This window comes from Camelus dromedarius, chromosome 16, assembly GCF_036321535.1.
Source record: "Camelus dromedarius isolate mCamDro1 chromosome 16, mCamDro1.pat, whole genome shotgun sequence".
Taxonomy (NCBI): domain Eukaryota; kingdom Metazoa; phylum Chordata; class Mammalia; order Artiodactyla; family Camelidae; genus Camelus; species Camelus dromedarius.
The window spans coordinates 24,343,889-24,367,818 of NC_087451.1; the positions used below are offsets into that span (position 1 = coordinate 24,343,889).

General features: G+C 47.2%; 1 protein-coding gene across 4 annotated transcripts; it reads right to left on the reverse strand.

Annotated features, from left to right (window-relative positions):
• Positions 1-343: 343 nt before the first annotated feature.
• On the reverse strand, positions 344-23,723 carry TVP23C (trans-golgi network vesicle protein 23 homolog C). 4 transcript variants are annotated; one of them, XM_031467571.2, is made up of 7 exons: positions 23,576-23,723; positions 20,361-20,443; positions 19,041-19,185; positions 15,426-15,515; positions 14,133-14,264; positions 9,679-9,807; positions 344-627 (listed from the first exon to the last, which is right to left on the reverse strand). In XM_031467571.2, the coding sequence occupies exons 1-7, from the start codon at positions 23,585-23,587 to the stop codon at positions 508-510; spliced, it is 711 nt and encodes a 236-aa protein (XP_031323431.1). In that variant the 5' UTR covers positions 23,588-23,723; the 3' UTR covers positions 344-507. The 4 variants fall into 4 exon arrangements, with proteins under 4 accessions (XP_031323431.1, XP_031323429.1, XP_064351348.1 ...); XM_031467569.2 differs by having other exon boundaries at positions 9,679-9,882; XM_064495278.1 differs by lacking the exon at positions 344-627 and adding an exon at positions 7,206-8,321.
• Between the last annotated feature and the right edge of the window lie 207 nt (positions 23,724-23,930).

Here is a 23,930-nt window from a genome sequence, read left to right on the forward strand (position 1 = left end):
CTTTGACTCTGCTCTGCAGAGATGCCTCTTAAATGAAGCCTAAGGTGGTAGTCCAGGTTTCCACCACATTCTGGTACTTGGATGTGACCACTGGCTTCGAATCCAGTATGTCTTAAACCCAAACTCATCATCTTTCCTGGCCACTGACAAGTCCTGGCTTCACCTCTCTGGTTGTGTGACCCCAGGAAAGCTACTGACCCTCCAGTCCCGAGTTCCCACTTGTTCAGTGAGGGAAGGCGGGGTAGGTGATGAGGAAAGTAGACACGTAACACGTACGCAGTACCATCTCCGTGTCTGGTGCATTGTAGGTACTAAATATATTATGGTACTTACTTAGCATCTATTCATTCATTAGCACTGGTTTTCATTAATTTCATACCAGGAAACATGGATTTAGTCCTAACCCACTAGTCTCAGGCTAATTTTCCAGGAGACCATCACTTCTCATTACCCTAAGAGGCTACGGTCCCACTGTTACATTTACATGTTACGTTGGTGTACTGCCATCTAGTGGACAATGCACGAGTTACAAGCCAAAGGGGAGAAGGGCGTGCAGAGAGGCAATGCCCTAAAAGAAATGTTTACCGCGAAGACTGGTCCACGGCATCGTTGGATTTCAACAACTATCTGAAAAACATAAATAGCAAGATGTGTTTTAAATATAAGATAAATTATAAATGAACACTGTGGTAAACTACTAGCTTAAAATCTTACAATCTCTAACTTGTTCTAAGCAAAATTTTAAAAAATGGAAGAATTAAGCATTCTTTCCTGCAACTGACTGCTTTTCTCCATTTGAATCCTCCACGCCCTAGACTGGATGGGACTCCAAGTCACACAGAAGCCACTCAACTAGGGCTGAGGCCTCCTGACTCTCTGCCTTTAACTAGCTAAGCAATTCTGTTCTCCTTTCTGAGTCGGTTACCGTGTTTGGGGCTACGCTGAACATTCTACGTGGATTATCTCCCATAGTCATTAAATTACTGACAAGCCATCATTAGTAGTAGTGATGACTGAGTTTTTTATTTCTCCCTTCAATTCTGTTTTTGCTGCATGCATTTTGGAGCTCTGTTACCAAGTGCATATGTTTTTAATGGTTATGTCTTCCTGATGAATTGAACTTTTTATCAATATGTAACATTCTTCTTTGTCTCTTGTAACAGTTGCTTTTTGTCTTAAAGTGTATTTTGAATATGCCATCTGACCTCATGGCTTCTGATGAGAGAAGCAAGCTTTCCATCTCATTGAGCACCCTCCATCTGCGATGGGCAGTTTTGTGGTTTTCAATATTCTCTGTCACTGACTTTTGACAATTCAGCTGTGTCTAGGCGTGGACCTCTAGCTCATTTTACTTAGAACCTGCTGCGCTTCTTGGGAAAGCAGTTTTGCTTTTTCCAAGCCTTTCATGAACTTTGAGAAGCTTCCAGTCATTAATTCTTCCTTCCTCTTCCTCTCTTCTCCCAACACAAAGCGCACCTTGGTATGTTTGATGGTGCGCACAGGTCCCTTAGGTTGTGTTCAGGCTTCTTCATTCTTTCTTTCTGCCCCTCACACTGCATTACTTCAACTGTCCTGTTTTCAAGTGTTCTGATTCTCCCATCTGCCTGCTCAGTAGGTTGAACTCCTCTAGTGAGTTTTTCATGTCAGTTACCGTGCTTTTCAGTTCCCAAGCTTCTGCTTGGTTCCTTTTTGTAACGTGTGTCTTCACTGGCATTCTCATTTTGTTCGTAGGTCATTTTCCTCACTTTTTCAGTTCTTTGTCCAGTCTCCTTTAGCTCTCTGAACATGTTTAAGACCGATGATAGAAGCCTGGCTTTAAAGTCTGGTCTTCCCCAGGGAAGGTTTCTGTTGAATTTTTTTTCCTGTGTGTAAGTCATACTGTCTTATTTCTTGCACGCCTTACAATTTTGTTGTTGTTGTTGAAAACTGGACAATTTAATATCAGATGGCAACTCTGAAAACCAGACTACCTGTTGCCCCTTACCTTTAGTGCTTGTTTTGGGGGTTGCAGGGGTTTTTAGTGATTTCCTAATTCTGTCAAGTCTGTATTCTCTGTCATGTGTAGCCACTGAAATCCCCACTCAGCTTAGCCCTCAGCTAATAATCGGACAGAGACATCCTCAAGTACCTGAAACAGCAGGCCTTCCGCCTTTTGCGGAGGGGCTTGCAGACTGGGGCACATCGTCAACACTCCAGCTGTTACAAAATCCGCAACAAAAAGGGACTTGCAACCTAGGCCCAGATAATTACTGCCGATGCTCACCAGCTAGAGACCCTGAGGAACAGGCCTGTGGTTGAACCAAACTGGGTTTATTAGCACCTCTGCACAAGGGAGACTGCACACCATGGGGTGTCTCAGAACAAGGCTGCTAGGATGGGCTGATTAGAGAATTTGGGCTTGCTTAGGTGATTTCAAAAAGGGTTCCATGAATCATAGTTTGACTCTGGATTTTACACTAATTCTATGAGCGGCTGTCTTCATTTCAACCTAGGCAGCAGGAGGCACAGCGTGGTCTGCAGCTGAATTCAGCAGAGCAGCAGCCGCCTCCCACCCCAGCGGGCTGGGGGTGTTTGGTCATTTTCTGTGCTTTACGCAGTATTCTCTTCTCTGTGCTCCAACAGGATTCCAGAGTGCCCTCACTTCTGTCTTGCTCCCTCACAGGCACAGGACAGTCCTGTCAGATACTGGTGTCATGTAAAATTATCTGCCCAAGGAAGACACGCCAGCCTAGCTGCCGGGGCCAGATCAGCTTCCAGGGCACGGCTGTCAGGGGTTACTTTCCTTTCTTTATGCACAGGACTTTCATGCGCATAATTACGCACGGGACAGCTGGAAGCTGCCAGAGCTGAGACCAATTTCTGGCCACACACAACTGTCCTCTGCTCCACGAGCTCCTGGCATCCCTAGACTCCACCCAGTGAAACAGCCAAACTTTGTGTTAACCAGCCCCCGTTAACACCACGTAACATCCAACAAAAGCCCTCCCTTGGGGACAGCACTGCCCCACGAGAAGCACAGCCCTGAATACCCTCCACCCAACCCCAAATCACACTACAGACAGACACACACCTAAGGGAACAGCAGCCACAGGACGCTCTCACCACGTTGTGCTTTCATGGCTTCGCATCACATTTAGCTAAAACAAAAGCCCAGATCAGAAGCTATTTATTTACTGCAGAAACGATGCCAAGAGCATTTGCCACAGCAGCGGCTGGTGTCCTGCACATAAGCCCCACACGAGCACTGAGCCAGCTCCTGACTGACGTCCCTTTGTCCTTTTTCCCCTGCTAAACAAAACCTCACTTTTTTCAAGGCAGCGGCGTGCCCAGCTACATACCTGCTTCCCCAGACTTCCTCACCCCTGGGTGACCCGATTTTGGTCAATGAGATGTCAGCAAAAATGAAAGTCTACTGTGATTTCTGAGAAAACTTTCACTTTTCTCATAAAAGGGGACAGACTCCACCGGAACGTCCATCCTCCTCCCTTGCTTAAAAACAGATGAGTCATCTTCAGCTGTGACAGTCATCTTGTGACCCTGAGGCACGATCATGGGGACAAAACCAGCTCTCTCGGAAGCCAGTAACTGACCAACGTCAGCGAGGGCCCACTTTCCCACCTCCTTTGCAGAAACACACTCACTCCCTTTGCTTCAGCCGTTATTTGTGGGGTTTTCTGTTACTTGCAGGTAAACCAATGGCTAACAGAGAAAATTAACAGTTCAACATCAGATACCTGAAGGCGTAAGAAAGGGAGGTTTATGTTAAAGCTTTAATGTTAGCACCAACGGGACCAAACAGTGTTCAGATTATATGAGGGGGAGGGGTTTGAGTTAAACCTTCACTTTTCATAGCAAGAAGCCAACAGCTGACGTGTCAGAAGTGGCTGAGTCAAGAAGCACTGTGAGCACAGTAAGCATGCCACCTAGGATGAGGGCAAATACCTCCAAATACAAAAACCACAGCAGTCGAGGAGGTCCGCTTCTGGGGAGCAGAGCAGAGCGAGGTCAGACGTGATTTCTTTGTGGCCTTTCGGCACTACTTGGTTTTCTGACCTTCAGTGCTTTGATTACTATCATGGTCATCATAGTGGAGAAAAGTTATAGACGGGATTACGCTTTTTCTTGGCACTAAATTTAACTTCTTCAAGAAATCAAATGCTTGCTCCTTTTTAGAAAAACAACCTAAATCTTTTAAGGAATTGCTTCCTGCTTTTCACAAGAATTACTTTTTCAACTTTATTTTCAATTTAAAAAATGTACTTGACACACAATTTGAGAACGTGTTCCTGGCAGGCAGCAGACTTTGGTTTCACCTTCCTAGCCGTGGTTTGCAGACAGGGGCTCAGGGAGCTCCTTGGAAACTGGCAGTCAGGGCTGAGTGGGCGATTCCAGGACCTCCAAGCCCGCTTCCTCTAGGGCAGCCCTGGTTTGCTCACTACAGACACTCAGCTCTCACACGAGACAGGAGAGCTCCCCTGGTGTGGGCATCGCCGCACTACGCGGGAGTTAGCGCGGCTGAACCTGACCTGCAAGCACGCCCGGTTTGGCTTCACATGTTTTCTTTTCTCCTTTTAAAATTTACAAGCATTAAAATACCAGGTTTCATATAAACATCCAGATTTTCCACTCCTTTTGAAATACATTCCTGAGTGGCAACAAACAGCTGGAAATGAGAACCTTCTGGTCCCCTTAGATGGAGGTGGACTCTCCAATTTTCACCTGGCCAGCTTCACCCGTCTGGTCTGATCAGAACCAGAGACCCTGCACTAAGGGACAAGAATCCAGTTTCCTTCCCTGTAAAAGGAAATAGCACAGAGCAGTGGAGAAATTACCAAATTACGATGTAAAACTTCTTCTGAGTATTACTTGTCGGTTGTGCACCCATATTCGTCAGCATAGGCTATTATGTTGTTATGCTACGGAAACAAATTAACTAGGAATCAAGTGTCTTCACACACCAAAATTTTATTTCTCACTTACGCGGAGTGTCCCACAGCAGCAGGTGGGGGATTCTGCACTACAAGCCACCCAGCGGCCCCGCCGGCCGAGGCATCGTCTCGAGTGCCGCTGGCCGCCACAGAAGGGGAGAAGATCAGAGAACCTCACGTCAGTTTCCTCGCCCAGAAGTGACACAGGTCACCTCCGTCACATCACACTGGCCGCACGGGATCACGTGGGAGCTGGTGGGCCGCGTAGAACAAGCAGGGTACCGGGCACGCATCACCGCCACTGCTACACGCGCCCTCCCGTCAACGACTATCCCAGTCTTAGCTCCGCATCTGTACCATGGGGTTGTTCACGGCCTTTCCTCCCAGATGAGGTCGTGGGGGACAATCAAATGAGGTCGCATGTACATAAAAGAGCTCTGGATGAGCCCTGAAGAGTTTTACAGTTAGAGCATCGCAGTACCTACATGCCACCCCCTCTACACAGCGCCCCCACCCATGTACCCCACAGCTGCGGGTCAAAGATCAGGAGCCCTGCGGCTGCAGACACCATGCTGCTGTAATTTTAACTGCAGACAATCCACCCGTCCTCAAGGCTGGCCCAGATGGAAGATAAAGGGACAACACCACCTGCTCCCCCAGCCCCTTCCAAGCAGGTATTCAGTCTTGATCAAACAACCGACGTGGGTGTGGCGGGTTTTACTTTCCCAAGAGGGCTGCAGCAGCGCCTCCCTTCCCACTGCTCTCGTCACAGTGTAATCTGGACCCTCCCATCAAGCTGTGGGCTCTGTATCCCCTCCCCTTGAACTCAGAGGGACCTCAGTGACTGCTTCAACCAACCCAGTATGGCAGAAGTGACCTTACGTGAATCTCAAGGCTGGTCACAAAAACACCACGCACTTCTCTGGCTCTCCAGGGAAGCCTGTTTTGGACCCCAGCTGCCAAGTTGTGAGAAAGCCCAGGGGAGCCTCTAAGGAGAGACGACCCAGATGGTCACAAATGCAGGGCTTCCAACCAGCAAGCTGGCTGAGGTCCAGCTGACAGCCAGCACCAACCTCCAGACCCGTGAAGGCACCCCAGATGTTTCCTGCCTCCCAGCCAGCGTGCAGACCCAGCCTTCAGACCTCTCCGCGGATCCCCACACTGTGCAGCGCAGAACAGCTGTCCCCGCTGGGCTGCACCCAGACTCCCGACCCACGGCTCACGGAAGCACGATTAACACGGCGGTGACACTGCTATGTTCTGGGGGTAGTTTTTAAGCAGCAACAGCGCCTGGAACAGCTGGACCTGTTAGCACCTGTAATGTTAGCTCAATTACCACCCAGAGAAAAGACCAAATACCTACCTGCGAACTATGACATCTCAAGTACTAAACTGATGGACAGAACCATGGGGGATGCGAAAGACATACTGCAGTGCTAAGAATTCAGTTGGGCTGTAGCGATGGAAAAACCAGAACAATAGCACTTAAACAAGACACAACTTTGTGTCTCACTTAAAACTTCAGACGGGTGGTTCAGGACAGCTCTCCCCACCAGAGGGAATCAACCTCTACCCTCTCTCTCTGCTGTTCACAAACTAAGGCTTCCGCCCCATCGTCCAAGATGTGTTCAAGTGCCATCCATTCTGCCTACGCGTCCGCCCACAGGGGTGGGAAGGGGAGAGGACGGGCAGGCCGTCCTTCCAAGACTACTTCCCGGAAGTGTATCCAAGGTGCAGCAAGGAAATCTGGGAAAACCGTCTCTGCTGCCATGTCCTGGCCAGGAAGTGGGAAATGAGTAGAAGGAAAAACAAGTATCGGGGGACAGACAGTAGGCCCTGCCACACGCATACTGCAGAATTCAATACATGTTTGGTTTAGGACTGCAGCCTCATGTAACAACAGGCAACTCAAGAACGGGACCAGTGTGTCTCCCACTGGACTCTCAGCCCTGAAGACTGACGTCAGCCCTTCCAGGTGAAGTGCAAACATGTGCTTATGCAGCACCAACCTTCCCCACCAGATGAGTATAAATAAAATGGGAGTCAAGCACTTAACAAATCAATGACTTAGCAAATTCACGATTCTTAAGAAAGGAAAGGACATTTAGAGACAGTATTTCCTCCAGAATCAGTCATGCACCCTGATGGGTCCTCCTGTGATCTGTGTTTCCTTGGGCAGGTCGCTCAATAACCTGAAGTCCCGTTTCATCACCTATAAAAGGGCATCGCACGCAACAGGTTGGTCGTGAGGATCAAAAGAGAGGATGGGTGTCAGAGTGCTTTATAAACAGTAGTTTTATACAAATATAAAGTTATGCACCTTCAAAGCTATCACTCCACTAGACAGTTATTCAATTAAACAAAACATCTTCAAAATTTTTTAACAATGTATAAATACAGTCACAAAATAATCTGTTGATCAAAAGTTTACAGTACCTACAACAGAATTTACAGATGCCTATAACTTACAGATTGTTACATACATTGCTTTGTTTTAAGAAATACCATTAATACAAATGCATGATTTACAATATCCCCATTTTAGCAAGAAAAAAATAGATCCATAAAATAAAATGTCTTCTAGGCATTTATAATGCCAGGTATTTAAATGCTTTTTCTCACTATGACATAAGAATAACACTCTTTTAGTGGTGAAAGACGGATTTCATCAGGCCAAGGACCAGGGAAGAGCTCCTGGGAAGCTCCAGAGCACAGTCTGGCTGTCCCCCCCCCAAAATAAATAGAACAGCAGCAACCCCGAGGTACCCCTTAAACATAAGCTACGAAAACTCTATTTATATTAACTGGGCCTTAAGTATATGACTTGTTATAAATAAACAAAATCTAGCCCACGTTTGGTTTTTAGGTGTCTGTGAACACCTAGGAGAAGAAGTTCCATCATGAAGTAGATATTAAGTGTAAAATTAACAATTATTTCTAACTTAACACATAAGCCAAAATGCTCACTCTTACCGTGGAAGCAAAACTTTCTTCTGAAAATAATCTACAGAAATACTATGTAAACACATTAAGAGTTGTGAGATAGACTCACAACATCCTTCTATGTTCTGTGGGTCAAAATGCAAAGGTCTCCATCCCATCTGCACACGTTGGCGTGCACACACTGTGCACCCTGAACCAAATTTTGACGATGTTTCTACCCACACCATGCCTTTAAGCCCCAAATGCTAGAAAGAAAATAAAAACTTAATATGAAAACTACTTTTCCTTTTTAAGTAAATTTTAAAATGGAAAAACAAACCCAACACTTCTCTTTGCAAGAGATACTGAGTCTAAAGGTTCAGAGTCAAGACCCTCGTCGGTTGTCTCCAGTGTAAATTTAGAACACACAGGCTGTCACTCTCTTCAGGAGGGCTGACCGTCTCCAGTGGTCTGCAAAAGACAAACACCTCCTTAATACTGAAAGCTATTCTATTTAACACACCAGATCCAAAGCACCAGGAAAACATTCCGTGTTTGCACACAGAGCCAGCTGCTACACGACCTGGCATCTTGATGTTAAAATCTATGGTCATGCTGGAGAAATAAAGCCATGGGCCCACCCAGACGTCCAGCAAGTCAGTCTCACTTGAGCAGAGCATCGCCAGGGGCCACGGTAAGGCTACTGACCCTGGCCAGGTTATGTCAGACTCCAGGTTCAGTTTCACCTGTATGCAATGTCCCTGCCTGCTTCAGAGACACTGGAAATCCTAAGGGAAAACCTATTAAGCACACACTTGACATCTACCATAAGGTGGCCAGTCCCCAGCAACAGAATGCTGGGACTCTGCAAACACCCCTGGGGGGAGAGTCATGTCCCCACAAGAACACTCATCTTCCCTACTTTCTTATACAAGAGAAACCGTGCAGCAGAGCGGAGAAGACAATGAATTTCAACAGAGGAGAGCTGGCCTTGGCCTGAGCCTGAGCCTTGTCACTTGGCAGCTGTATTTGCCTAAGAAGTTCCCTCACTTCTCAGGGCTTTAATTACAAATACAATCCTTGGAGCAGCAGCACCAGCGTCACCTGGGAACCTGTGAAACACCAAATTACGGGACCCGGCTCCAGATTAACTAAATAAGGAACTCGGGGGGGGGGGGCCTGCAGCCTGTGGCTGAGCCTCCAGGTGACTCTGATGCGTGTCCAAGGCTGAGAGCCCGTCACTGTCCCCTGGAACTTCACCTGCCCAGCCTGCTACATGGACACAAACATGAGGTGCCACTCACACCAGCAACTACCTGTGAGCACTACTTATCCCACCGAAAACTCTGACTTAATCTTCATATTGAGAAACTATAGTAAAACCTGTATGTTCTTAAAAAAAAAAAACAACTGAGTACTTCAAAACAACCTTTAGTGATACAGTCTTACTATGTTTCTAACTCGTTCTTACTATAAACCCGGAAACTATACAATATCCATTCTTCAAACCTGTTCATTTAGAGCCACCAGAAGTAATGGAAAGCAACTGAATTTAACATAATTTTAAAAAGATAAGTTATCAAAATGAACATTTATCTCTCTGGTTTTAAAATAATTTCAGGACACTGACAATACATTTCTGGAATATCCTAAAAGCCACCAAAGAGAAATTAAAATAACTGTATCATCATCTCATACTTAAATAAATACAACCCTTTAAAAACTTTAAGTAATTCACAAAAATTAAACTCTATATAAGAGTTAGAAATCATCACTGCATTAGTCACTGACCACAGCAAAATTACCCTCATGTCCAGAAAACACTTACTTGTCTTAAAAACTGCTTTCCAAGGTACGATGTAGCCATGCTGGTTAAATTCTTTCTGCTGCCCACTTTGCATCTGATGTAGCCGTACAGGTTGGCACCTTGCAGCACCACACCCATGACGACCACCGCCTGGAGAAGGGAACAACCAGCGGTTACGGCCCAACACTGACTGACTGTCCCCTCCGCCACAAGGGAGACGGCAGGCTGAGGTGGGAAAGAGAAGGGGAAGGCAGCCTTGTGAAGTGGGGTTTGTGGCTGTTGAGACCCCCTCCCTCCCAGAACAGACCCACCCAATACGTGCTCGGCACCACCCAAGTGTCCACTAACACGGATGCTACGTGCCAGCCCCCGGCAGCCCCAGGGGTGCAGTGGGGGGGGCCATTCTCGTTCTAATATTGTCCATGGATCTGTGAGTAAAGATATAAAAAAAGTAAATGAGACTCAGAAGAGGCTCAAATGTTAATTATTCCCTTAAGAAATCCGAAAGAATGGGGAAAAAAAAACTCCAAAAGAATGGTCAAGACAGACCAAGTTCAACACACTGAGAGCAGGCAAAAGTGAATTCTGCGCTCTGCTAATGTGTGTGTGATGACTGGCTTCTGAGAAAGCCAACCAGTGCCTCAAGGCAGCAACCAACAGGTGCTTGCCTTCCGTGACTCGGGAGGGAGGGGGACAGAGGGGAGTGGAGGGGGTGGAGGGGGATGGAGGGAGGGGAAGGAGGGGGAGGGAGCACAGGGGGAGATGCACTTGGGCAGAGTTGTTTCCTCCCCGTGGCCGTGATCCTATAGGTGGCCCCACGAAGACCATTAAGGATTGAGAATAAGAAACTCAAGGCTACTATTTAAATACTATGGAAGAAAGGCTAATGAGAACAACACGAGGAGACGCCATGGTTAAATATTCTGGAACAAGGGTTGACAAAGTCTTTCTGGAAAGGGCCAGATGGTAAACATTTTAGGCTTTGCAGGCCATGTGGTCTCTGTTGTAAATACTCCACTGTGTCCTTCTGGTCCCAAAGCGGCCACAGGCAGTGCGTAAACAAACAGGCAAGGCTGGGTTCCAGTACAGATTCACAAAAACGGGTGCTGGGCCAGACCTGGCCTGAGGCCAGTCTCCCCAGCCCTGTTCTAGAGCAAACAGCTGCTCCGACAGGCAGGAGGACCGACAGCCGTCAAGCCCGCCTCCTCAGAGAACAGAGGCGGGGAAGCTGGGGGCACCCCCTTCCCAGCCCGGAGCGTTAAGCCCACCTTTCACACGCCCTTCCCTGCTCCACTTTAGGAAGTGGAAACAGAAGTGGAAACAGCGCAAGAGAAAGCCTGGGCTGACCCCCAGGCGGAGGCGAAGGCTCCAGGGCCTCCTGGATGGTCTGAAGCAGGAGGCGTGACAACCAGAACAGAGTGACCGGGACACAAGACCTCCAGTCCGCGCGTGAGAAGGCAAACCCCACGCCGGGCCGGCCAAGGCGGCCACACCCCCTCCCCACACCTGCACCCCCAGGCCACCCACCTGCCGCGCACGCCGAGCCCAGGGGTCTCAGACGACAGGGAAGGCCGTCGAGGGGAGTTCACCCCCGTGAAAGCGGCACACAGACGGCCTGGGCGGAGCTGCCCCTGCGAGCCCACGCGAGACGGAGAGACGAGGGAAAGGCAGCTACACAAACCCACAACCAAAGCAGAAAGGGACACAGCCCGCCAAAGGCAGGCGAAGGCTGCTCTGGAAGAAACCCAGTCCTCCTAAGTCAGAGCACCCCGGGAAGACTTCTCCCTGCGGGAGAACTAAAGGTAGGAATTCAGAGACAGTGAAGGTGAGACAAGGCACCAGGAGCAGAAAATGGTGCTGGCAGAGCTAAGAAAGTGCAGAAAAGCCCCTGCTGACCCCCAGCCTAAAGCAGCACCTCACCCTGCTGCCCACTCCACTCTGTCACCGTGTCACCTTCCTCCCAGCCGCTCCCTCCCTGTCTGCCTGCCCACACCCTGCTCCCCCAGGACTCGGGGCTCTCAGAGCTGTTACCTTGTTTCTCGAGCCCCTAGTCCTGTCCCCAGCGGCCAGGACAGCTCTGGCACGGGGCAGACTCCTAAAAAGATTTGCTGAGGGAATAAACAGAACAGAAAGAGATGAGAGATAAAAGCAATTAAGATAGTGGGTGAGAACAGATAAAAAGGACCCAACACAGAGGTAACTGGTACCTCAGAATTAAAGACGACAAAAAAAATAGAACGCAAATAAATGTAAAGACCTAACAGAAGATAATTTTCCCAATTTAAAGCAGAATCTGTGCCTGCTATTAGTGGGACACAGTCTCCGGAAAAAGCACTATGGAAAGATAAACATGAGGACAACCTGGTTACATATGCTATTTTAAAATTTCTAGAATGACATCAGAAATTCTTTGTCAAAGGAGAAAAATGCCTCACTCAGTTACATGGGGGTTCATAAGCCTGGCCTCAGATTTCTCTGCAATATTCAATATAAGAAAATGATGAAGCAACGTCTTCTGAATGCTGAGAGGAAGCAGCTGTGGCCCAAGAATATTAACTGAGCCAAGAATAATTTTTTATTCAAGAACAAAGAATTTTTTCAAGAAAAAAGAAAGAATAAAGAACTTACCCAAATATAAAAAACTTATTCAGAAAGAAAGAAAAAAGTGAATTCAAGAATAAAGTCAACGGCTCAGATTCTTGAACATGACAGAACCAAAAGAAATAACACCCACAGGTTTTTTGGAAAAAAAAATCACCACTGATGAAATCCAGCCAACCAAGAGGTAAAAGGAGAAGCTGCAACAAGACCACTGAGCTACTACGTTTAAAAACAGACCGAAGACTGAGCAACCAGCAGCAAATACCATTTCAAAAGGAAACGTTTCCCCTTTTAAACAGAGTCTCTGAGTCAATACACAGGATTAAACGTGTTACTTAAAATAACTAAAATAAGGCCACCACCACCAAGAACCCAGGGCTGGCAGCAGGGAGGACAAGGTGGGGAGGCACAGGGGTGTGAACTCTACATCCTTTGCAGCAGATCAACAGACACTAAACACATGCCCCACTCGTGACCGAGCGCACGTGAGAAAGGTAACTGCTAGAAAAACTAAAAATAGACAATAAACCTTCCAATCTCAAAAGGGAAAGTATGTACGTAGGCGCATTCACAAAGAGAGAAGCTATACAGCAAAACAGACAATATTACAAACGGGGAAAAAACACAATTAAGGCCAAAATACACCTGGTATCTATAAGCATTAAGTCAGATAAACTCAGCTATTAAAAGAACAAGACACACACAGTTAGGTCAAGTGACAGATTATACTTTCCAAAGATGGCAGCAGCTGTATCTCCTGCTCCACATGCTCTTCTGGAACCTTCCTGCCCACTTAGGCTGGGGAGCCGATTTTCCATTCCCTCGAATGTGCAAAATCGAAAAGTGATGTGACTTCTGAGGCTAGATGTCTGTTACAGGCTGACTCTGTCCTCCCAAAATTTATTTATTTATACGTGTATCTCTCTATATATCCCCCAGTACCCCAGAATGTGACTGTATTTGGAGTCAGGGTCTTTAAAGAGGTAATTAAGGTAAAATGAGATGGCTGGGGTGGACCCTAATCCAATGTGACCGGTGTCCTTACAGGCAGAGGAGGTCAGGACAGACAGGTAGCGGGAGGACCACGTGAAGCCATCTACAAGCCGCAGAGAGAGGCCTCCAGAGTTGGGGGGAAATTAGCTTCTGCTGCTGAAGCCACCAGCCTGTGACACTCAGCTGTGGCAGTCCTAGCAAACTAGCACAGGTGCAAAAGGTAATGCAGCTTCTGAGCTGAAACACTCCCAGCGGGAGCTGGGACCTTCCAAGTAAGCAGTCTCACTGCCGTGAGGCCACCGGGCCATGAGAAGGTCCCAGCAAGCCATGTGGGAAGACCAGGTGGGAGGCCACGGGACCTCAAAGACAAGATGCCTCACCAGCCCCGTCACGCCATCGCTGTCTGACCACAACTACGAGAGATCCCAAGTCAGAACCTTCCAGCAAGCCCTTTGCAGGCTCCTGAACCAGAGAGGTTGCGAACGCTCATAAAACAACTGCTGTAACGGACAACCGAACAGGTTACCAACCGCTATCCTCAGAAAAGACCACTGTTAGTTCCAAGCTAAGCCAAACGTCTGGAGGACACTCAACATCCCCATCCGACAAGATCAGGTGATGAATGTAGGAATCACTGAACAAGGCGGGCTAAATCAAAACTCCGCTAGGCACCAGGAGAGCTGGTGAAATGGAGTCTTGCACAGAACGCTGCTCCTGGCACTTGGAGAAAAGCAGAGATGGGAAATCGAACTTGGGAGATACACAATGAAGCTGCCTATTCAAGATGGGTCCCTGATGTCAACACAGATGGGCAGGTGCTGACTACCAACCACCCATCAGCCACCTGCGAGGATTACCGACCACTCCACGCTGACACTCACCAGCCACTTCACTCTGAAGGAGAAGAGGGCACTGAAGGCAAATACCACCCACAGCACTGGACAGGCAATGAGTCCCAACCAGAAGATTCTTGACTCAGCCTCTGAAACAGTTTTACTCTCTTGAGAGGAGGCCTACAAAAGAACATGAATTTAATAACCAATGTCTTGTGATATTCATCAGCAAAGAGTTTAACATTTTTAATGAAAAACACCTTACCCTCAGATTCAAACAAAGTAACAGACAACCCAAGTCCTAAGTCAGAACCCCTGCCCCCAACCCACCTCAAACAAAACAGCAGACCTACCACGACTGTAACCTTCGCAACTGGTCTTAGTATACTTCGCTTTAAATCAAGAATGTTCCATTTTCAGGGCAAAATGGACAGTTTCTCATCACCCAAGACAATCAGGGTGGCTCTAACAGGCTTCTAGTCATTCCTCCTCGCACTTCTACTGTTTATTCATAAGGAAGCTCTGAAGGATACCTTCTTCAGTGAGGATCCAGGAAATCAAGGCTACAGTCATCCTGGAGACTAAAAGGTCAAGTCAGGGTCCAGAAGAGGAAATGGAATCGAGGGATTCTGGACATGACCACAATGTCTCAGCAATACCCAGGAATTTGAAAGGGCGCTGAATTGTTTCCAAGGTAGATTTTTATCAGGACTACTGACTCACTGAGCACAACGCTGCTTTCGGAGAAGTCCTTGTCAAGGCCCTTCCAAGCAGAAGGCAAGCAATTTAGCTGGTGCCGTCTCCAAGAATTTTGTCCTCTGCCTCCCAACTGATCTCCACTGCTGATAAGCAGGCTAGCTCGAAACAGACTGAGGTCCCCTAGGACTTCTGAGGGAACCACCCGAAGAACAGACTGCTCTGCTCAGCTCAGATCTTCTCTCCAGTTGCAAACCTTCTCTTTCTCCTGCCCACAAACGGAGGACCACGGGGGCAAGGGCAGACGAGCTCCCGAAAGCAGTTACACCAGGGAAGGCAACACCAGGCTGAGGCGGCTCGTGGAAAGAGCTCCTTTCTCAGCAGCCCCTGGGGGCAGCTTAACACAAACTCTGAGCCAAAAGCCTCTCAGAGGGTTCTTTCCTGCACACGGCTTGTTTCCAGTCTGAACAAGACAGAAAGTTTCAGAAGGCCCTCTGGTAAGTGCTGCCCTGCCCAGTGACTTGGCACAGCTCTTTGTGTGTAGATTACATCTGAAGTATTTCAGTAACTCACCCTTAAATATTCGATAATATTTACACATAATTTATTAAATGACACTCAAAGAGAAAAACAGAGGCAGTTTACCTTCCTGGACTCAAACACCCAATGGCTTTTTCCATCTTCATCAATGTGATTCCACCAGCGCAGGCCAACCATTAGTCTACCTGTGACATTCTGGTAAAGATTAACATATACACACACATTTAAAAACGTTATTTAAAGAGCTACCATGATATCCCATCTTAGTGTTACATTTCACAAAGAAATCATCATCTTTACCTCCATAATACTCAGTTAAGGACCACTAAACAACAGGCCCGGACAAAAGATTAAATCAAATGCAACAGCAGACCCGGCAGAGGTGGAGGTGATGGGTAAGCAGATCCATGAACATCGCCCTCTTGTTCCCTCATGAACTCGTCGTCCTTTCTCCGGTTCCCTAATGTGTTCCCAAACCCCTTGTTCTTCTGGGACCTACTTTTTCCTCTATGTCCTGACCATAGCGACATGTATTTTATAACTATGTATCTCTAAAAACAGTTGATACGAACTCAGTGTTTGTGTCGCCCAGATTCACATGTCGAAACCCTGCTCCACCCCCCACCAGGTGATGGTGTCAGGAGGTGGTGCTCCGAGAGGTGACGGGACCAGATGAGCTCATGAGGGTGGAACCTCTGCTGATGGGACTAGTGCCCTCACCAGACTTTCTGCCCCTCTGCTCTCAGCGGGGTGAGGAAAGAAGCGGAGGTCAGCAGTCTGGAACCAGAGGAGGTCCCTCACCAGAAGCTGACCACGCGGGCACGCTGATCCTGGATTTCCAGCCTCCAGCACTCGGAAAATAAATTCCTACTGTGTGTGAGCCACCCAGTCTATGGTGCGTGGTTACAGGCACTGGCCTTCATTCAGCACTGGAAATGCACCAAGCTCTCTCTCACTGACGAAACAAATTACTTCGAGAGCTTTCCTAATGTAATGAAAGGAATACAGGAGAAGAAAAGGAGGAAACTTAAAGACCAAACCTGACTTTGTGGAACTGTTAACATTTAAAGGCTAAGTAAAAGAGGAGAGCTGGCCCAGACTGAGAGCAGTCAGGGCCTATCTCAGAGGCATTTTCAAATGACAGCTCTTTATTTTCAAACTCCTCCATTCTCCCATTTTCCAATTCTTTACTTTCTGCTTTTACTATTGCTTATTTTCCTAATTTCTCTCAAGCTTACTACTTTTGTTTTTAAAATTTCTGTACCTCTAATAAAAGCCTTTGGTCTATTGCTTTTCCTCCGAATTCAGCTTTAGACACACTTCAAAAGTTTGAAAGCAGATGATCATTATCATTAAGCTGTAAATAATCTATATTCACAGTTTTTGTTTCCTCTTTGAGACAAGATACTTAGCAGGCAGTTGTGACAACCACTTTTCATTGGTTTCCAGTTCTGCTGCGCTGGGTTAGAACACGCAGCTGCTTCAGACAGTTTATTTGGACTTTCTTCACAGTGGTATTTAATCAGCTTTTATAAGTGCCCCACAGGAGCGGAACAAGAAAGTATCACAACTCTACACACAAGGTTCCAAATACTGCCGTGAAAGTGACTTGGCTATTTCACTCGGATTCTTCGACCTTAACCATTTTTTGTCACTTCGATGTGCCGAGGACAGCGGTCTGTTAGACTTCCACCACAACAGTGTTCCTCCATCTTCTCCAAGTGTTTGACTTTTTAAATGTCACAATTTTAGTTAGATCTTTTTGGCTGGACTTTTGACTTCTGACTCAATGTTAGAATTCTTATCTTTAAAAAAAGAGTTTAATCAAATTACATTTATTGTTATAGCTAACGTGCCACTGCTCCTCTCATCCTGCACGCGGCCCATGACATTTCAGCTTCCTTGACGCTTGCCGTTTTCCCGTGTCTTGCTGTATGAGCTATGTTTCAGTTGCTCCTACCTTCTCCAGTGTTATGGAAGACACACAGCCTTGTTTTAAATTTTACTAATAGTTACCAATAAAATTTTTAAACCTTTACTTAACCTTTTTTACTCTATTTGCCAGAGTAGAGAACAAAAGCCCCATATAGGTCATAACATTTAAGTTCATTTTTTTTTTTAAATAATTTTATCTTTTAATTTCTCTCTTTTATTTTTTAAATAATTATCTCTCTTCTTTTGACAACTGCACTGAGATTTACTTATGACACATCTGTGTTTTAACTAGATTCAGAAGCCCACATACCCCCTTCCCAAGTCCATTTAATAACGTCCCCATTCTTGACCTCTTAATTTCATCTCAACTGTTTGCACTTCTACAAGTAATTGTGCCACAGATAAAAGGGTGACTTTTTTAAGCTCTTCGTGTTTTCTTTTCTTAAAGGGTTATCAGAAAATATGCTTTCTGGCCACATTTTTTAAAACCCTAAACCTACAAGGATTTAATTACAACAGTTTAGAAATTAGCAGGAAGAATCGACTGAAGGCCATGTTCTATTTGGCTAAGCACAAATTACAGGAAGTAACAACAAAAAGAAACATTTCTCAAAATTGTGACCAGGCTACAGCAAATACTTTACAGCATAAAGCAACATAAGAAATTCAAAGGATACAGGCCAAAGAAGACTGTATGAAAGAAAAGCCTACAAGAAACAGGCATTCGTAATCTTTATTCTCAGCATTTGGTGGCTCATGGAAACTGACCCCCAAGCCAACCACTTCTGATACCTGTCAGAATCAACAGATCTAAAAACGGCTGGCTTGGTGGCCGTGAATAGACTGGTAACATTTTACCGGGTTTTTGAATCAATAATCATGTCTCTGATATTCCAAAACCAGCTGTTGTCTTTTTTTTTTTTTTGCCTTTGATTCCCCCCCACCACTTTTTACTATGAAAATTTCCAAACACACAGAAAAGTCAAGTTTTACAAGTGAATACCCGTATACCTACCACCTAGGGTCTGCACTTAGTGTTTCACCATAATCACTGTATCACATGCCCCTCCACCTACACACCTATCCATTCATCCATCCCTCCCTCTACCCACCACTGCCTTCGAGTCTGAAACCACTTCTTAGACGCCTTTCCAGCCCTACAGCAGGGTTTCTCAACCACGGCGCTACCAGCACTGTGGGCCAGATAACGGATGCAGGCGGCTGTCGCATCCGCGCACCTGAAGGCGTTCGGCGGCATCCCTGGCCTGAGCCGGTCTGAGGCCTGCAGCACGCTCCCCACCCCAGCTGTGACCAATGTCTTCAGGCATTGACAAGCGCCGCCTGGGGGGCAACATGGCCCTGGGTGAGGAACACCGCCCTAGAGCTCACACAGGAGCCTCTGCAGCAGTGGACACTTGAGGATCTGTGGACAAACTCTCCTGAGGTCCCATCCAGAAACCAGACCCAGCACAGCTGATGGTGACCCTGAAGCAAAACCAGTGATGTGGACTAGAAGCAGTACGCAGGGTCTGCAGCTGCCAGTCACATTTTATTTATATGTTTAACTTCAGAGCTGATGTAGGCTAACATAAAGCACACAAGTCAGTAGTGCAATAACCTCTATATGATCTGATCTAACCAGCATTTTGACACAGATGAGGCCTGAAGTAACAAAAAGATAAATTAACATCAATACTAAATGCTCAGTGTCATTGTTTTATTGTTTATGTCATTCAATCTCATCATATTAAATAGGATTTTAAAAATAAAAACAATCAAACCTACCTTGACTGCCCAAAAGTCACATGACAACAACAAGATAATTGTCACCATACAGGCAATAAAGCTGCTGCTGAACAATTCACAGAGAAGATAGACTATAATTGCACTGACTCGAAAGAATAAATGGAAAAATGATGCCACTGGGTGTCTGAAAATCAAAACATAACGAAAGAAATGCAATTACATTTTACGACAGTTACTGCAGATGTAGATGACAACGTTTCAGCTGTAACAGAACCATACAGTCTTGTCAAAATAAAAGATGACTTGAGGAAGAAGCAAACCGCCTGTCTCTTTTCTCATTAAATCCCATTATTTGACTAGACCCTGTGTTTCTGTTGTCACAGAAAACACACTATGTAAACACGACTTTAACACCTCATTGATTGTAAACTTTCCCAAAATGCATAACAAGAATCTTTACCAAGCTTGGAGAAATAAGGAAATTATACTCTTAGGATAGACTTATTTTTACCTGTCTAAAAATCATGCCCGAAGAATTTCCAGGCCCTCAGAAATCACTTCAGGCACTAAGACAAAGTAACCATCAGGTTGTTTTATTAACAGCCTCACAGAGATATAATCCACGTGCCATACAACTCAACTATTTAAAGTGTATAATTCAGTGATTTTGGTACAGTCGCAGAATTATGCAACCATCACACCATCAGTTTTAGATCTTTTTCATGACCCTAAAAAGAAACCCTAACCCATGGGCAGTCACTCCCCATGTACCCCAATCCCACCCCCCTCCAGCCCTGGGCAACCACCAATGTACTTTTTGTCTCTGTAGATTTATCTATCCTGGACATTTCATACAAGTGAAATCACATAATACATGGTCTTTTGTGACTGGCATCTCTCACCTAGCATAATGCTTCCAAGGTTCTGGCAGAATTTGATTTCATTAAGTGAATTTCTTTAGAGAGAACAAAGTTTGGAAGAGAAGTATGTTTGGCATGATGTTTTCATATTAGTTGATACAAAAGATGCAATTCTGAAATATGTACAACAAATCAGAATGTAATGTATCTACAGAAACTCGTAAAGAAATGGTGTGTTCTTGGTAAACAACAGCCAGAATCAAAAACACTGGTGTTCAAATAACTGCATTTGCAAACTTGAAAACTCAGTACTGGGTAAAATTCTCTATGCCAGTTATTCCCAGAGAGAAAGTGAAATGTCATCTTAAAGATCAAACTGTAATACACAACATTTGCCAGCGCGTCACAACCACTCTGCCTGGAAGGGAACCCGATGCTGGCACCAGTCAACAGGCAGAACAGCCCGAGACAATACAACTCTTGTAACTAAGCCTCATACCTGATTTTGGATTTTTTCGGTCTGTTAGTCGTCTCCTCTTCCGCATCAAACAGTGCAACATCTTCAGTGTCATCGTTACTGTCCTAACAGGGAAGTAAACAGCCATGAAGCAAAATGAAGTTCAGTCCTTGCAGGCCTACTACACGCAAGGCGGCACGCTAGTCAAAATGGAAGACAACGGTTAAGACATGGCCATGGCCACCTGGAAGGCTGGAAAGGGCCCAAGGCGGTTCCCTTACCCCGACCCCAACCACCTGGCCAAACCCTCCACAGCAATCCAGGCACCTGCCGCCTCCATCCCTCGCAAGATGCTGCCAGTTCGTGTAGGAACCACCATCAGCGGCTGATGCTCTGCAAACTCACCCCACCACTCTCAGCAGCGCTCTCCCAGGGCAGAGAAAGCTGAGGCTGTCGGGATAAATTCAAAGGCTCTGGGTTCTTTCGCAAAATCATCTAACTGCATCCTTTTTCCGACCCCTGCTCACACATCTGTGTCCTTTTATCCAAGGCTAAGCCAGCTACTGGTGCTTGGAATCCCTTCTTTTCCCACCTCCTCAGAGGCTTGTTCTGTCACTTTTCCCTGTATTTCCGCTTGTCTGGATATTCAAGTCTTTCCCAAAGAGCAGGTGCATTCAACTCACTTATTTAAAGTGTATAATTCAATGATTTTTGGTATAGTCACAGAATTGTGCAACCATCACACCATCAGTTTGAGAACTTTTTCATGACCCTGACTCAGCTCCCCAGATGATGCTCTCGTGCAGCCAAGACTGAGATGCACCACATGACGCCACAGAAGAACATGCTGAGGCCTTGCCATCCAGTAACCAGGGTGACATTTTCCCATTAGATCATTATCATTCTCCCACTTAAAACCCACAGCACTTTGACTGGAAACAGACTTCATATGAGGACAAATCACCATCTGGCCCCTGCCCAGCTCTAACTCCTTGTCTCAGGCCACTCCCCCTTTATTAACTGTGGTAGGCTGAACAGGGCCTCCTCACCCCTGCCAAAGAAGTCCAGGTTCTAATCCCCAGAACCTGTGAATATGAACATTTACTTGGCAAGAATTTTGTAGAAGTGACGAAATTAAGGAGATTGGGCTGGGGAGTCGCCTGGATTATCCAGGTGGCACCAATGATGCAATCACCGTGGTCCGGAACACAGGAGGGTCGGGTTAGAGGCGATGAGACAAGGAAAGCTGAGGTCAGAGAGAAACTGAAGATGCTACGCTGCCAGGTTTGAAGAGGAGAGTGTGTCTGTGAGCCAAGGAAGACAGGCAGCCTCTAGGAGCTGGATAAACTCAAGGACAGATTCTCCCTGAGAGCTTCCAGCTCAGCCCACACCTTGATTTTAGTCCCTTAAGACTCATTTTGGGCTTCTGACCAGCAGAACTTTTAGATAATAAATTTGTATTAAGCCACTAGGTTTACGGTAATTTGTTACAATAGGAAACCTATACAACAGCTAAGCCCCTAGCAGGCTGGCCTTCTCTTCAATGCCTTAAACACGCCCCACTTGTGCCCTATCAGGTCCTTCTGCACTCTGTCTGCAACACTCTTTTCTCTTACCCTGCTCTTTGGAAGACCGGCTTCGTCTCATTTATTGAATAAATACTGAGTGCCCACGATGTGCACTAGTTTAAGTGGTACAGCCAAAAACAAGAAAAAAGACAACTAGCTCTGCACTCCTGGAGTTGCATCCAGTAGATGGAAAGGTGGTGAGCACAACTGTGGGGCAAAATCAGGAGTCTGGCTGTGGATGTGTAAGTTCCAGGTGCTGCTATTAAGAACATCAGAATAACTGAGTGAGGAGAGGAGGGACCACCAGGGTGTCCTGAGCATAGGACTGACACATTCTGACTCATGTTAGAAGGAAAATTCTGGCTACTGCATTAAGACTCTGAGAGCAAAGAGGGGAAAGAGGGAAAGACAAAGGCACACAGCTGGGAGGCTGGTCAGGGGGTGAATCTAATGATGGAGCCAAGAAGTAATGGTCTGGTCGAGGGTGGATGCAGTGCAGGTGGTGAAAAGCAGCCAGATTCCGAACACATGCTAAGGCAGAACCGACAGGATCTGCTGACGGGTGGACGGAGGGCTCAGAGGAAAGCAGTCGAAGAAGATTCCAAAGTTTCTGTCCCGAGCAGGTAAAAGGGAAACCAGTACACAAGCAGAGGGCCCGGCCTAAGGCTGGAGCACAGACGGGGCAATCTGTAAAGCAAAAGCAGCGCCTGCGGGAGGTCGTGGGCAAAGCTGTACAGGCAGGTGGTGTGAAAGTTCTCCGAAAGCTTCCGTTTTCTCAGGGAAAAAAGCCGCAAGGCTCTGAGCTGAGAGAAGGTAAGAAATGCTGACGGTCTGAGGGAGAAGACTTGGAGAGTAGCCTAGGGGACTATGGAAACGCCATAATGACTGCCGGGAGGCCCCCCAGGCTCCCTTGAGGTGCGTGGTCACAAACTTAAGAGGGAACGGTCAGTATGGCTGTGTTTTTCTCCAGCCTCCTGCAGGTTCAGACCATCACTGGATTTTCTCCACTCACGTCACCTCCTCAGAGTGGTCCTTTCTGACCGCAAATCACTGTTCCATTCTCAGATACTTGCTATCATATCACCGTCTTTGCTGTTGTTATCTGAAAATATCTTTATCTCTGTAACTTATTTCATCTCCCCACTCAATCCCTGGACAAGCATTAACACTCCAAACCCGGACAATAAACTGCATTGTTTACACAGCCCTTCCGCAGGGCCTGGGCCAGTGGCTGGGCCACAGAAATCCCTCAGAAAAAAACAGCTATGATAACCCAAGTTAACGTGCACGATAAACAGTGCTTTTTTAAATAGGAAGAGATTCTTCTTCTCACTAGTCTGGGGTCGTAGACGTGAGGGCTGTAATTAACTCTGAGGAACAGATGTGAGCATGGGAAGGGACCGACCCTTAACCACCTGCTTTGACGGCATAAACCTGGACGCCAGGCCCGGCGGGTCCCGTAACCCACGTCCAGGGCGGCGACTGCCTGCCCCTCGCCGGCTCACGAGCGGTGGGGACACACAGAGCGACCCCGCGGACCTCACACCCGCGCTGGCCCTCCTCAGCGCAGCCTAGGCCGCACTCCCCGGACACTAGCGCCGGCCGTCCCGCCCGCCGCCCACCCCGCTCCTCCTCGGGCCCAGCCGCCGCCGCCGCCGCCGCCCTCTCCCGGCGCCCACAGCCCCTTACCTGCTGCAACATGGCGGCCTCGTGACAGCGCCACTTCCGGGAGCCACGTCAGCGCCGCAGGCGCAGCCGCCGGGCGGGGATCCCAACAGACGCGGCCGTCTCTCCACAGGCCAGAAGGAGCCGGAATACCAGCTTCCGCCAGCCCCACTTCCGCTTCCGGGCCTGGGGGCGGGGCGCGCGTGTGGGCGGGGCTAGAGGCGCTGAGGGGCGGGGCTATTGAGGGCGGGGCTAGAGCGTGGGCGGGGCGACTCGGGCTAGGGCCGGGGCCGGTCCAAGCAGGAGAGGAAAAACCAGCTGGGAAAGGAAACTGGTGCAGCTTTAGGGGCAAAGTTTCATGGTTAGTCAGGTGGAGATG